The 13,072-nt window shown below is 44.6% G+C and overlaps 1 protein-coding gene across 1 annotated transcript; it reads left to right on the top strand.

The window, feature by feature from the left end:
* Positions 1 to 2,055: 2,055 nt before the first annotated feature.
* nfatc4 (nuclear factor of activated T cells 4) lies at positions 2,056 to 12,128 on the top strand. The gene is made up of 13 exons (XM_058075139.1): positions 2,056 to 2,575; positions 7,437 to 7,594; positions 7,655 to 8,161; positions 8,235 to 8,407; positions 8,582 to 8,744; positions 8,811 to 8,911; positions 9,191 to 9,292; positions 9,359 to 9,546; positions 10,382 to 10,522; positions 10,654 to 10,709; positions 10,773 to 10,899; positions 11,102 to 11,782; positions 11,884 to 12,128. The coding sequence occupies exons 1-13, from the start codon at positions 2,383 to 2,385 to the stop codon at positions 11,955 to 11,957; spliced, it is 2,664 nt and encodes an 887-aa protein (XP_057931122.1). The 5' UTR covers positions 2,056 to 2,382; the 3' UTR covers positions 11,958 to 12,128.
* Positions 12,129 to 13,072: the final 944 nt, after the last annotated feature.

Genomic DNA, 13,072 nt, shown 5'->3' with positions numbered 1-13,072 from the left:
CCTCACAAGGGTCGCGGGGGTTGCTGGAGCCTATCCCAGCTGTCTTCGGGCGAGAGGCGGGGTACACCCTGCCGCCCTAATTTAGATTATAATATCTATTTTTTAATTAGGTTATTGCTATTATTAGTTTTTATGTTTGAGCATGGGCGGCATGGCGGTCTAGTGGTTAGCGCGCAGACCTCACAGCTGGGAGACCTGGGTTCAATTCCACCTTCGGCCATTTCTGTGTGGAATTTGCATGTACATGCTTTTTGTTGTCGGCGTTCTATATATGCGCCTGTTGTCAATCTCAGACCATTTTTATTTCATTGGAGAAACAAAAACACAAAGTCACAGACTTCTCCTCACGTTCGGTGTGGAAGTGGTAAAGTTTTGGCTTCTTAAGTTAAGAAATCAATTGGAGGCAAACTGGTTAACTCGCTAGCTAGTGGCCGTCTCGAGACCCTGCAGCATAACAGTTGGGCAATGTCAATAAATAATAGTTTAAAGGTGAATATACAGGCATGTTATTTCATGTCTAAAGGGTTCTAATTATGTTAGAAAACATATTTAGAAAGTCCTAAACATGTATGAAACATTCCATTATTAACATTGAATATGCTATATGACAGGGGTCTCAAACTCAATTTACCTGGGGGCCACTGGAGCTAGGGTCTGGGCGAGGCTGGGTTTTCAGGTTTTCCAAAAAAACAAAAACAAAACGCATTTATTAAAAACAGAAAAACGAATAAACTTTGCTTTGGTTCCAATTTTCTACAATAAAAGCTCTGATAAAACATTCAACTGTTCTCAAATATCTTAATTTTTATTTTTCTACACAAAATAAGATAAAGAATAAAGAAAATCAATCAATCAGTAATAAATAAATAAATATAATAATAATAAAACGGCAAATAATTAAAAAACAAGAAACCACATATAGTTGGTGGGTAGACAAATTATTTTTTTCAGATTAAAATGAACAAAGCATTATTAGAGCCCTGTAGACATGACAAAACACGACTATAGTCACATTTATACTCTTTTTATTTACAACATATTGCTCAACTGCAGGGTCTTGAGACACATGCTAACTCGAAAACTAGAGAGCTAGCGACCTAAACGGTTGCCTCCAAGTTATTTCCTTTAAACTTAAAAAAAGCCAAAAACTTACCACTTCCACACGGATAGGGAGGATAACTATTGACAGTTATTTAACCTTTAACATGAACATTAATCAAACGTAATCATTTTTTCTGGGTACATGATACCATACAGCATCCAGATCAAACTTGCGCGGGCCGCACTAACATTGAACTTTCATATCAAGGCGGGGGCCTCAAACTAGTGTCCTGCGGGCCACATTTGGCCCGCGGGCCTCGTGTTTGAGACCCCTGCTATATGAGATACTGGGTACATGGTAAAAAAAAGTACACTGGAATCTTTAAGGGATTATTGCAAGAACTCTGTTGACTTTGACAAGGATTCCTATCGATTTGGAAAGGTATCGGTGCCAAAATCCCAGAGGTCAAAGGTCACATTTGTATATTAGTACATATAAGTCTATTTTTCCATCATTCGTAAAAGGTCCAAGGATTTGTTTCGGAAACTCAGTAGCACCAAGACGAGGAAGTGAGACAACAGCAGCAAGGGGCGGAGCCTAAAGACATGGTGGGTGGATTGGGGAGGGGGTGGGGGGGGTTATTTAGGTTTTACGTCTCTTGACTGAGACAGACTGTAGAGGATAATGAGAAACAGATCTTTGGCTGAGAGGGGAGGAGGAGGGGGGCTCATAAAAAAAGGAGGTGGGGGATGAAGAAAGAGGGGCGGTGAAGGAGGAATGACAGCCAAAAAAAGGGGGAGTGAGGCGTTCAGGGTCCGCAGGAAACACTGCAAGATCCTCTTCCAGCCCTGGTGGTCACTCTGCCACATTGCAGCTACTTTTCACGACTAAGGATCATTTTTGGATTCTTTTGGGTTTTTTCATGAGGAGTGTGAGAAAGCGGAGGGGAATGAGGAGGAAGGAGGGACGAGGATGTGAGGGGTAGTGGGCTCGGGGCGGGGCTTTGTGGTGATTGACAGGCACGGGGGGCTATGGGGAAGGAGCTGTAGAACCCACCCAGAGGCAATTAAGGGTAAAGGACGACAAAAATATTTGATAAACTTTTTCCTCCCCCTCCTCCTCTTCCTCTCTCTTGCGTGAGGATGACGATGGAGGGAGGATGAAAGAGAAGAAAGAGGGACATGTCGAGAACAAAAACAACCATTCATCCTGTTTGAAGAAGAAGAAAAGGATCGGAGAAGTTCAGGATTTCTTTGGCGTCATGAGGCACTCTTAAAGAAAAAATATCACCTCCTCCACTTTGAAAACTTTTTAGGACTCCTTCTGCGTCCTCCTCGCCGATGGGGGCCGCGCCGGGCTCCGGCTGGGAGGAGGGCGAGTTCGAGTTCAAGTTGGTATTTGAGGAGGACCCACCGCGGCCGGGCCGGGGGACATCACCGGTGCATTCATCCATACCGGAGAAGGGCTCCATCGGCCGGGAGCGAAGCGACGTGAAGCCCGCTGACAGCAGCGGTAGTGGCGGAGGTGGTCGAGGTCAGTGTGGAGCATTTCTCACATAGTTAGCGTGTGAAAGACCTCCGGGTGGTCTGACATGCATGGGAACATGCGTGTGCGTGCGTGCGTGCAAATAAGCGCGGACCCAATGTGGTTCTCATCAAGTGCGTGTGAGTTAAGAGCTGCCATCTGGGAAGGAAGCTCAGCCTCTGCGGACTGGAAGGAACTGCGGACTCTCACCCCCCCCCACCCATCTTGCATCACCCACTAACCAGTACACTCGCACACACACACACAAAATGAAGTTCACAAGGTGACACATTTCAACTTCCGGGATTTGTCCACGGCTTCTTTTCGCTGAAGGAAAAAGTTATTTTACTGAATTAACTTTAGCTTTTTTAACCACTCCAAATTGTCCATAGGTATGAATGTGAGTGTGAATGGTTGTTTGTCTATATGTGCCCTGTGGTTGGCTGGCCACCAGTCCAGGGTGTACCCCGCCTCTCGCTTGTAGACAGCTGGGATAGGCTCCAGCAACCCCCCCCCCCCCCCGCGACCCTCGTGAGGAAATTATTGAATGAACTTTAGCTTTTTCTTTGCGACACTTGTAATTCTAAACCATTGCTTTAACGGTGCTGAGCTTCTTTTTACACTTGCAATACACCTGAAATGCTTCGAAATGAAATGGAGAGGAATTTTGTGATGTTTTCCGAATATTTTATGGTTTCCGCCATCAGTAGTACTTAACTTCTTTTTACGCTTGTAAAAATGCTGTTAAAGTGAGACGAGCGAGGCACATCGGCCATGTTGTACTGCATGTTGTTGTACTGTTGTACTGCATTCACGTCCTAACGTTAGCCGTTTTTATTATTATTTATAATATTGTTATTATTTATATTATTATTATATATTATAATAATTATTATATATAATAATAATTATTTTTATATAATAATAATTTATTTATTTATTTATTTATTTATTTATTTATTTATTTATTTATTTATTTATTGTTTCCCATTTGCATGACACTTAAAAAATGGCAATAATGTTAAAAGTACCTTCGTTAGCCGTTTTTATTATTACTTAGAAATTGTTTATAATATTATTATTATATGTAATGATTATTATATATAACATTATTTATTTATTTGTTTATTTATTTTTTTAGTTTCCCATTTGCATGACACTTACAAAAAATGGCAATAATGTTAAAAGTACCTTTCATGTTCAAGGTTCTGCGTCTTAATATTGACAGTTTATGCTAGTCGGGCAGTTAAGAATGTTAAAATGTGACTTCAAGCACTGCCTGCACTGTTTACAGTTAGTTTTATCATGGTTGCAGTTTGACCCTGGAACAGATTATTCCTATTTCTATTATTTCCAGCTTTGACATCATCCTGTAATGGATTATTTGGGGTTTAAGAGGTACTCAGAGTCTAATAGTGTAGATGATGAAACATTATGGGACACAAATGGACTCCTAGCCTACCTGTATTTCTGGAAATGTCTTTATCCTGTAAATAACATCGGAGCTATTCCGAATGAGGCTCGTGTCCTCAATACAAGGTTCTCGTAGCACGGCAGCTTTAATGACTTGGAAATATTTAGTGTTGCCAGGAAACATTTGAAGGTTTCTTTGTTTTTCCACCTCGGCTTTTCATTTTGATTTCTGTTGTGAGACCATGTCAAACGGAAGACAACACAACTCTCTCGGTTTCAAGGCTTGACGTGAACGTAAAACGACAGGAAGTCACCGTGCCAATTATCCAAGGTCATTAGCGGAAGATAATCGGTTCACACAGCTGTGTGATCCAAATGTACTTTTCAATGATGTGGTTTCGTGTAAAAGTTTGTTGTTTGGGGTAACTCGGAAAAAACGCTGGTGGGGGCTGTTTAATAAATCGTTTCCATATGACAATGCGGAATTATGGAATAGAAAAGCAACTGTAGTCTAAAATTTACTTATGAGAATAGCCTAATTATTTATGGGACATTTATATCCGTCTGATATAATCGACTTTGACGTGAGCGGGCCACAATTTTGGGGATATTATGTGCTATTAAGCTATTTGCAACTAAACAAAAGCTCCTGTTAAATTTTATTTGTACTCCTTCAAACGTGGAGGCAGCCAAACGAGACGTTAAAGGGGGGCTACGGAGATTGAGCAACAACTTTTATTGTGTGCTTTTCATATGGTGCATTGAGAGTGAAAATTAAGTTCACCACAATGGAAAAGCTGGAGTTAGACGCCGGCTTAACATAAAGACTTAAGCAGCAGTGATCCTTGTGATTGCATATATGAGCCAAGATCAAATCTACTTAAATAGCTAGGAGACCAGGGTTCAATTCCACCCTCGGCCATCTCTGTGTGATGAATTCAACCAATAACACACTTGACTACAAATATAATAATCATTAACACAAAGGTGTCCAAAGTGTGGACTCGGGACCATTTTTGGCCCACAGCTTGTTTTTTTCATTGGCACTTGTTGTCATATTTAAGAATGTTTGGTTATTTGGTTGCATGTTCTCCCCGTGCATGCGTGGGTTTTCTCCGGGTACTCCGGTTTCCTCCCACATTCCAAAAACATGCTAGGTTAATTGGCCACTCCAAATTGTCCATAGGTATGAATGTGAGTGTGAATGGTTGTTTGTCTATATGTGCCCTGTCATTGGCTGGCCACCCGAAGACAGCTGGGATAGGCTCCAGCACCCCCGTGACCCTCGTGAGGATAAGCGGTAGAAAACGAATGAATAAATGAAAGAAAAATAATAATAATAATAATGATAATGATAATAATAATACGGCTGCACGGTGGGCAGACCTCACAGCTAGGAGACCCGAGTTCAATTCCACCCTCGGCCATCTCTGTGTGGAGTTTGCATGTTCTCCCCGTGCATGCGTGGGTTTTCTCCGGGTACTCCGGTTTCCTCCCACATTCCAAAAACATGCTAGGTTAATTAGCCACTCCAAATTGTCCATAGGTATGAATGTGAGTGTGAATGGTTGTTTGTCTATATGTGCCCTGTGATCGGCTGGCCACCAGTCCAGGGTGTACCCCGCCTCTCGCCTGAAGACAGCTGGGATAGGCTCCAGCACCCCCTGCGACCCTCATGAGGAAAAAGCGGTAGAAAATGAATGAATGATTTTTGACCAACTTTTGATGTGAAAGGTCACTTTAGCACGTCTTGAAATTAACTCCTTCGGACTTTCTGGGCAAGAACCCTATATATTTTGACCAAGTTCCCACACACTTGATTCTTGAGGTCCATGTTTATGTCCATGGGAGCAAAAACCTGTTGATTTTAGGTCGTTCAATGTCACGTCTGTACATGCTTTTGGTTGTCGGCGTTCTATATATGCGCCTGTTGCCAATCTCAGACCACTTTTTATTTTGTTGGAGAAACAAGAACACAAAGACTTCTCCTCACGTTCAGTGTGGAAGTGGTAAAGTTTTGGCTTCTTAAGTTAAGAAATCAATTGGAGGCAAATTGGTTAACTCGCTAGCGAGTGGCCGTCTCGAGACTCTGCAGCATAACAGCAGCCCCGCGACCCTCGTGGGGATAAGCGGTAGAAAATGAATGAATTTAGGTGAAGCTAAGATAACCCGGTGTTGGATATAGCCCCATACTTCCCAAAATAAAAATATAGTACATATTACATTTTGGAAAAAAGGGAATAATATTTTTCCAATCTGGAACCTGCTCAAGCTGCCAGCTCATTCTGTTAAATTTTGTAATTTGTGAACATGTTGGATTAAAAACGCCTGGCAAAAGATGCTAACCTTGCCTTGTATGAAAAGGTACCGTGAGTCGCGGGAATGGCAACAATTAGCGTTCACTAAAGTGAGGGAAAGCTAATTGGGTGAGAAGCTCAGTCATCCGGGAGGGGCTCGGAGTAGAGCTGCTTCTCCTTCACATCGAGAGGAGTCAATTGATGTGGCTCGGGCATCTAGTCCGGATGCGAGGTGTTCTGGGCATGCCCAGCCAGGAAAAGGCCCCGGGGCAGACCTATATGTCACGCTGGAGGGATTATGTGTCACAGCTGGCCTGGGAATGCCTTCGTGTCCTGCCGGTGGAGCTTGAGGAGGTGGCCGGGGACCGGGAAGTTTGGGATTCCCTACTGAGACTGCTGCCCCCGCGACCCGGACCCGGAAAGGAAAATGGATGGATAAAGCGAGTGGGATTGATGACTAAATGGCTATACTTGCCACTTGATGTTTACCAAATTCATTCATTCATTCATTTTCTACCAGTTTTCCTCATGAGGGTCGCGGGGGTGCTGGAGCCTATCCCAGCCGTCTTCGGGCGAGAGGCGGTGTACACCCTATAGACAAACAACCATTCACACTCACATTCATACCTATGGACAATTTGGAGTCGCTAATTAACCTAGCATGTTTTTGGAATGTGGAAGGAAACCGGAGTACCCGGAGAAAACCCACGCATGCACGGGGAGAACATGCAAACTCCACACAGAGATGGCCGAGGGTGGAATTGAACCCTGGTCTCCAAGCTGTGAGGTCTGCGCGCTAACCACTAGACCGCCATGCGGTATGAATGTGAGTGTGAATGGTTGTTTGTCTATATGTGCCCTGTGATTGGTTGGCCACCAGTCCAGGGTGTACCCCGCCTCTCGCCCGAAGACAGCTGGGATAGGCTCCAGCACCCCCGCGAACCCTCGTGAGGAAAAAGCAGTAGAAAATGAATGAATGAATGAAAGTTATGGGTGGATGTTGTGATGTTTTTTTGGGACCAGCCAATGGACATATAATGAGGTTTTCTCGTGCCAGATTGTTGTCGTCATCCTGCAGATCAAACCTTAAAAAGAGCTTACTGATGTGAGGTTGAATTGGATCTGAAAGTAGAAAAAAACTATTTTTCTAATATTTACAGGTCACCTTGCTGCCACCCATGCGGGCCACTCCATCCGCATCCCCAGCCCCCCGCCTTCAGACAATCAGAGAGCCGGGATGCATTCCCCGCCTCCACGAAGAGTGATGGTCAAGGAGTTCAGCGGAACCTACGAGAGCCTGCCGGCGCGCTCAGTTCAGGTAAGAAAGACAAATTCCTTTTGCTTTGTAGATTCCAGTCAAGTCCAACAAACCTGTCAGGTTTCAGAGTCCCGAGTAGTGGAGTGTCCCAGCATTCAGATCACCACCATCTCCCCCGAGGACGACCGGGCACCCTCCATTTCCTGGGACATGGATGGCGGGGGCAGGTGGGATAGAGAACGCCTCTATCTACCTTTGCTGGACCCCTTCACCTACAGAGACAGATGCCCTGGCTCGCTTAGCCCCAGCCCCGCCTCCAGCCCCTCCTCCCGCGGCTGGCTCAGTCCGGCTTCCAGCTGTGACTCCCTGCTGGTGGAGGAGGAGGAGCTCAATGAGGCCGCCCTCCATTTCGGCCTCTCGCCGTCCTCCAGGCCGACTTCACCGGGCGGTAAGAAGCGTAGGAACTCGCCCCTCGCATCTCCATGCTCCTCCCGTAGGGCAAGTTATTCTGAGGAGCTGCAGGGGGGCATCCTGGAGGGTGAAGACTCAGGCCTTACATCACAAGTACCGGTCAACAACTGTGAGCTCAGCATCCCACAGAAAACCAGGAAGACGTCTGTGGAGCAGGTATTCACACGACACACCAGTCAAGATGCTTCACTTCCGAAATTCATCTCGATGAAACTTCTTGCCCTCTTAGTTATCTCCAAGGGAGGTGGATAAGGAGTCCCCGGCTTCCAGCTCCTCCTGCCTGCCTCCAGAGACCCAACAGACCAGGAGAGAACCCCCCACGATGGGTATGGACTACCTTTCGGTGCCCCCTGCTGTGGCTTGGGGTCGGACACGAGCCAGCGCCCACAGTCCTCTGTTCAGGCAAGTCACCACCCTTCTCCCGGGGTCCCATGTTAGCTAAAAAGGTGTTCCACTCTATGGATGCCTTGGATGCTAATCTATAGACATGGTCATTTGCTGCCCTCTACTGGTTCAAAGAGGCTAAGGTCTCGGGGAACGGGGGTAGACATAACCTTGTAACCCAAACTTGTCTAGGTCCAACGCCCTGCCGCCACTCGACTGGCCCCTACCGTCCCAGTTTGACCAGTATGAGCTGCGTATTGAGGTGCAGCCCCGTCCCCACCACCGGGCCCACTACGAGACTGAGGGGAGCCGGGGAGCTGTCAAAGCCGTTCCGACGGGACATCCTGTCGTGAAGGTGACACATCAGCATAGTCCCAACCAAAGACGCGTCGGAAGCTTAATACAAGAATACTCTTTGCAGCTGAGCGGATACACGGAGAGGAAACCGCTTTCCCTTCAGGTTTTTGTCGGAACTGCAGACGACCGATCCATCAGGCCACATCCTTTCTATCAGATACACAGGTATTGGAAGTTGACTCGTTCAGGGGTGTCAAACTGCAGGTTTTCTTTCCAGTCACTAAATCAGGGATGGCGCTCATCAATGAAACCACTGGTTGGAGAGAAAACCTGCAGTACTCGGACCTCCATGGCACCTCCAGTTTGACACCTGTGATCTAGACCTTGGGAGATTCTCAGGATGAGGATCTGATTTAAGAGTTTTTCTGTTTTGGATATGGCCAAGAACTGAATATAGAACCACCGTGGGTTTGTTCAGTCAGTCCTTCACTGGTTTCTTTTCAGGGTGACTGGAAAAATGGTGGGCACCACAAGTCACGAGAGCATCCAGACGGGGACCAAACTTCTGGACATCCCTCTTAACCCGGAGAACCACATGACCGCACTGTGAGTACACTGAGCGTGTATTGGAGGTGATGCTGGTTAAAATGATACCACTGTTCAATGCCGCAGCATTGACTGTGCCGGGATTCTCAAGCTGAGGAACTCGGACATTGAGCTGAGGAAAGGTGAAACCGACGTTGGGAGGAAAAACACACGCGTCCGCTTGGTCTTCCGCACTCATCTTCCGTTGGTGCCGCCTGCTGCCCCCCCTGGTCGGGTCCTGGCTCTGCAAGTGGCCTCGCTGCCCATTGAATGTTGTGAGTGGTTACTTGTATGTTATAGGTCGGATGGCGGCGACAAAGTTGGCGAGTTTTTAGTATTTGGCTAGACCAAATAAGGCTAAAAACAACCAATTAGCTAAAAATGTAATCATATATATATATATATATATATGTTGACACTTGCTATGGTACCCATTACATCATTGGATGGTCATATCACCTCGTACTTCGGTACGTGATAAAAAAATAATAAATAAAAATAAAAATAGAGCGGAGTCAGTTGAGGTGGCTCGGGCATCTAGTCAGGATGCCTCCCGGACGCCTCCCTGGTGAGGTGTTACGGGCATGCCCAGCCGGGAAAAGGATTTGGGGGATTATCAAGATGTTTTCTGGCAAAATTGAGACGAGAGCTAATGTTTTTGAACAGGGAATAAGAGATTATTCTGTGTTTATTCTATGGCTCACATTAACATGACACAAAATGCAGAACAATATGTGCTTTCACTTTTAAGTCTCCAAATATCAGAAAATGACGGTTACTATGGTACCCATTATGTCATTGTATGGTCATATCACCTTGTACTTCGGTACGAGGTACATTATTAAAAAAAAAACAAAAAAACTGTATTATGGAAAGCAGGAAGTGAACAAATGTAACAGTTAGTGATTGTAAAAGTACCAGATGGAGGGGTAGGATTTTATAAGCTTTGCTTCTTCCTACTCCTTTTGGACATGTGGAACTGGGAACTGATTATGGGATGCACTCAATTGTAATCTGATGCATGTTCAAATGAAATTAAACCATTACCATTACCAAATGGATCTCATTGGATGATATTTCATCTGATTTTTGGTCTTCTCCTCGCCACAGCCCAGCGGTCAGCGCAGGAGCTTCCTGTCATTGAGTCTGTCAGCCTCACATCGTGTTCGGTGGAGGGCGGCGAGGAGCTGCTGCTGAGCGGCACCAACTTCATGCCAATCTCCAGGGTTTTTTTCATGGAGAGAGGTACCGGTAAGTGCTGACTGAAGATTCTCTCCATTGTTGTGGTGTAATAAAAGTTACTTCCTAAATGAGTTGCTGTGCAAAGATGAGACTTAGGTTGTTCTTCCGCTTCCACTTTTTTCGACCCCCAAAAAAATCAGACGGTAAACTTCAGTGGGAGCAGGAGGCCCATGTGGATCGTGATAACAGCAACGAGGTAGTTTTGGTACACTTTCTTTGAAAGCAGATCAGGCATTAATATGATTGGTTCTCCCTTCAGTGTTTGCTGCGTATGAGGGTCCCGCCTTACTGCGACCTGTCCGTCAGTCGTCCAGTGTCGGTCAGTCTTTACGTGTCCAACGGGAAGAGGAAACGGAGCAGCACTCATTGCTTCAAATATCTCCCCAGTTAGTATCTGTGTCACTGCACAAATAAACCTGCACAAACAATTGGCTAATTGGATATTTATCAGTCCTTTTCACATTTGGAGCCATTAAAATTCCATATTTTTCCGTACCCCGAAATACACACAAATATTTGTACAAATATTTGTAATATATATATATATATATATATATATATATACTAACTATTTGTCTATTTGTGCAGTCATGTTCCAGGAGGAGGACCCCCTGCTGTCCCGGCCCTTGGCCCTGCCTCAGTCCAGAATGAACAGCGGCCTCCATGTGAGGGGTAACCCCACGACAGATGGCCAGGCGGGCCTTGGCCTCGGCTTCCACCTACCCCCCTACCCCTCCACCTACTCTCCCCCATGCCCAGGCCTAGCCTACCAGGAGGAGTATGCCGCTGAAGCGGCGGCGGATGATCCCGGCGGGTCGTGCCCCACCATGTCCGAGCATCATCCCAACTTTGAGAACCTCGAGTTGGGTTTTACCGAGCTCCTCCCCCCTCTGTACCCCCGCGGTCCTCAACCTCCATCCCCTTCCCCCTGGCTGGACTCCCCCTACCTGTCCTCCTCCCCTTCTCCCTCCCACTCCTCCTCTCTAAGTCCGTTCCCAGCCAGCAGCCCCATCTCCACCTCGCCTCTGCCTCCGGTCCCCACCCCCCCGTACCTGCAGTACTCTGGTTATACTCAGGAGATGTGTCCCTCCCCTCCCACTCACCTGAACCCCTACCAAGACATGTGTTCAGCACCCCAGTATGAGAATTGGGACACCCCAAGGAGGGTGCAGGGCATTGGTCACGAGGATGAGAGGGATGCCAAAATTCAGGAATGTCCTCTGGAGTTCAGCAGCTCCGCCCACATGCACCCTATCACTTTTGAGGAAGGTGAGTGGAAGCCAAGTGATGCCACTTCACTTTTTTTTTTTTTTTAGGAATCGTCAGTAATTTTTTTCCCTCTCCCACTTCCTGCTCTGTTTCATCCACAGTGACGGAGTACATTGGGCAAGACTTGCAGTCCTACCAGGCCGCCTCCCATATGGACAGCAAGCAGCCACACTGATCGTCACTCGGCATCGTTTCTATTGTAATGCACTCGCTATATAGCACAACTTCCTGCTTCTCTTTATTTTCCATTAGCGGGACACTGTTTTGATATGATTTTGGCCACAAATACACCTTTATTTGTTTTTCTATAAAGAGACATTGTTTTTGCAATATAAATTATCAATGAAACAAAGCCAATTTCTTGTCTTGTTTTTATTCACACAGTAAACAGTTGGAGCGCCTTAGACCACAAACTGAAATACACTTACAAACTTAAATATTATATAAAATTTGTCAAAACTTTTTTAGTAAAAAAAATAAATCTATAAAAATAAAAAAATATCAATAAAAAATATACAATTATTTAGGGGGACTTAAGAACATTATAGGGGGGACATTGTTTTTGCAATATGAATTATCAATGAAACAAAGCGAATTTCTTGTCTTGTTTTTATTCACACAGTAAACAGTTGGAGCGCCTTAGACCACAAACTTCTATACACTTACAAACTTAAATATTATATAAAATTTGTCAAAAAAAAGTTTGTAAAAAAAAAATCTATGAAAAATTAAAAAATATCAAATTATTTAGGGGGACTTAAGAACATTTTAGGGGGAACATTGTTTTTGCAATATAAATTCTCAATGAAACAAAGTGAATTTCTTGTCTTGTTTTTATACAGTAAACAGTTGGAACGCCTTAGACCAGGGGTCTCAAACTCAATTTACCTGGGGGCCACTGGAGCTAGGGTCTTTGTGAGACTGGGCCGCATTAGGTTTTCAAAAAAAAACAAAAAAAAAACGCATTTATTAAAAACAGAAAAATGAATAAACTTTGCTTTGGTTCCGATTTTCTACAATAAAAGCTCTGATAAAACATTCCACTGTTCTCAAATATCTTCATTTTTATTTTTCTACACAAAATAAGATGAAAAATAAATAAACAAATCAAGAATAAAGAAAATCAATCAGTAATAAAAAAATATAATAATAATAATAATAATAAAACGGCAAATAATAAAAACTTAAGAAACCACATATAGTTGGTGGGTAGACTAATTATTTTTCTCTGATTAAAATGAACAAAGCATTATTAGAGCCCTGTAGACATGACAAAACACCACTATAGTC

The sequence above is a fragment of the Doryrhamphus excisus genome, chromosome 1, assembly GCF_030265055.1.
Source record: "Doryrhamphus excisus isolate RoL2022-K1 chromosome 1, RoL_Dexc_1.0, whole genome shotgun sequence".
NCBI classification, from domain to species: Eukaryota; Metazoa; Chordata; class Actinopteri; order Syngnathiformes; family Syngnathidae; genus Doryrhamphus; species Doryrhamphus excisus.
This window is presented reverse-complemented; position numbering and strand designations above follow the sequence as displayed.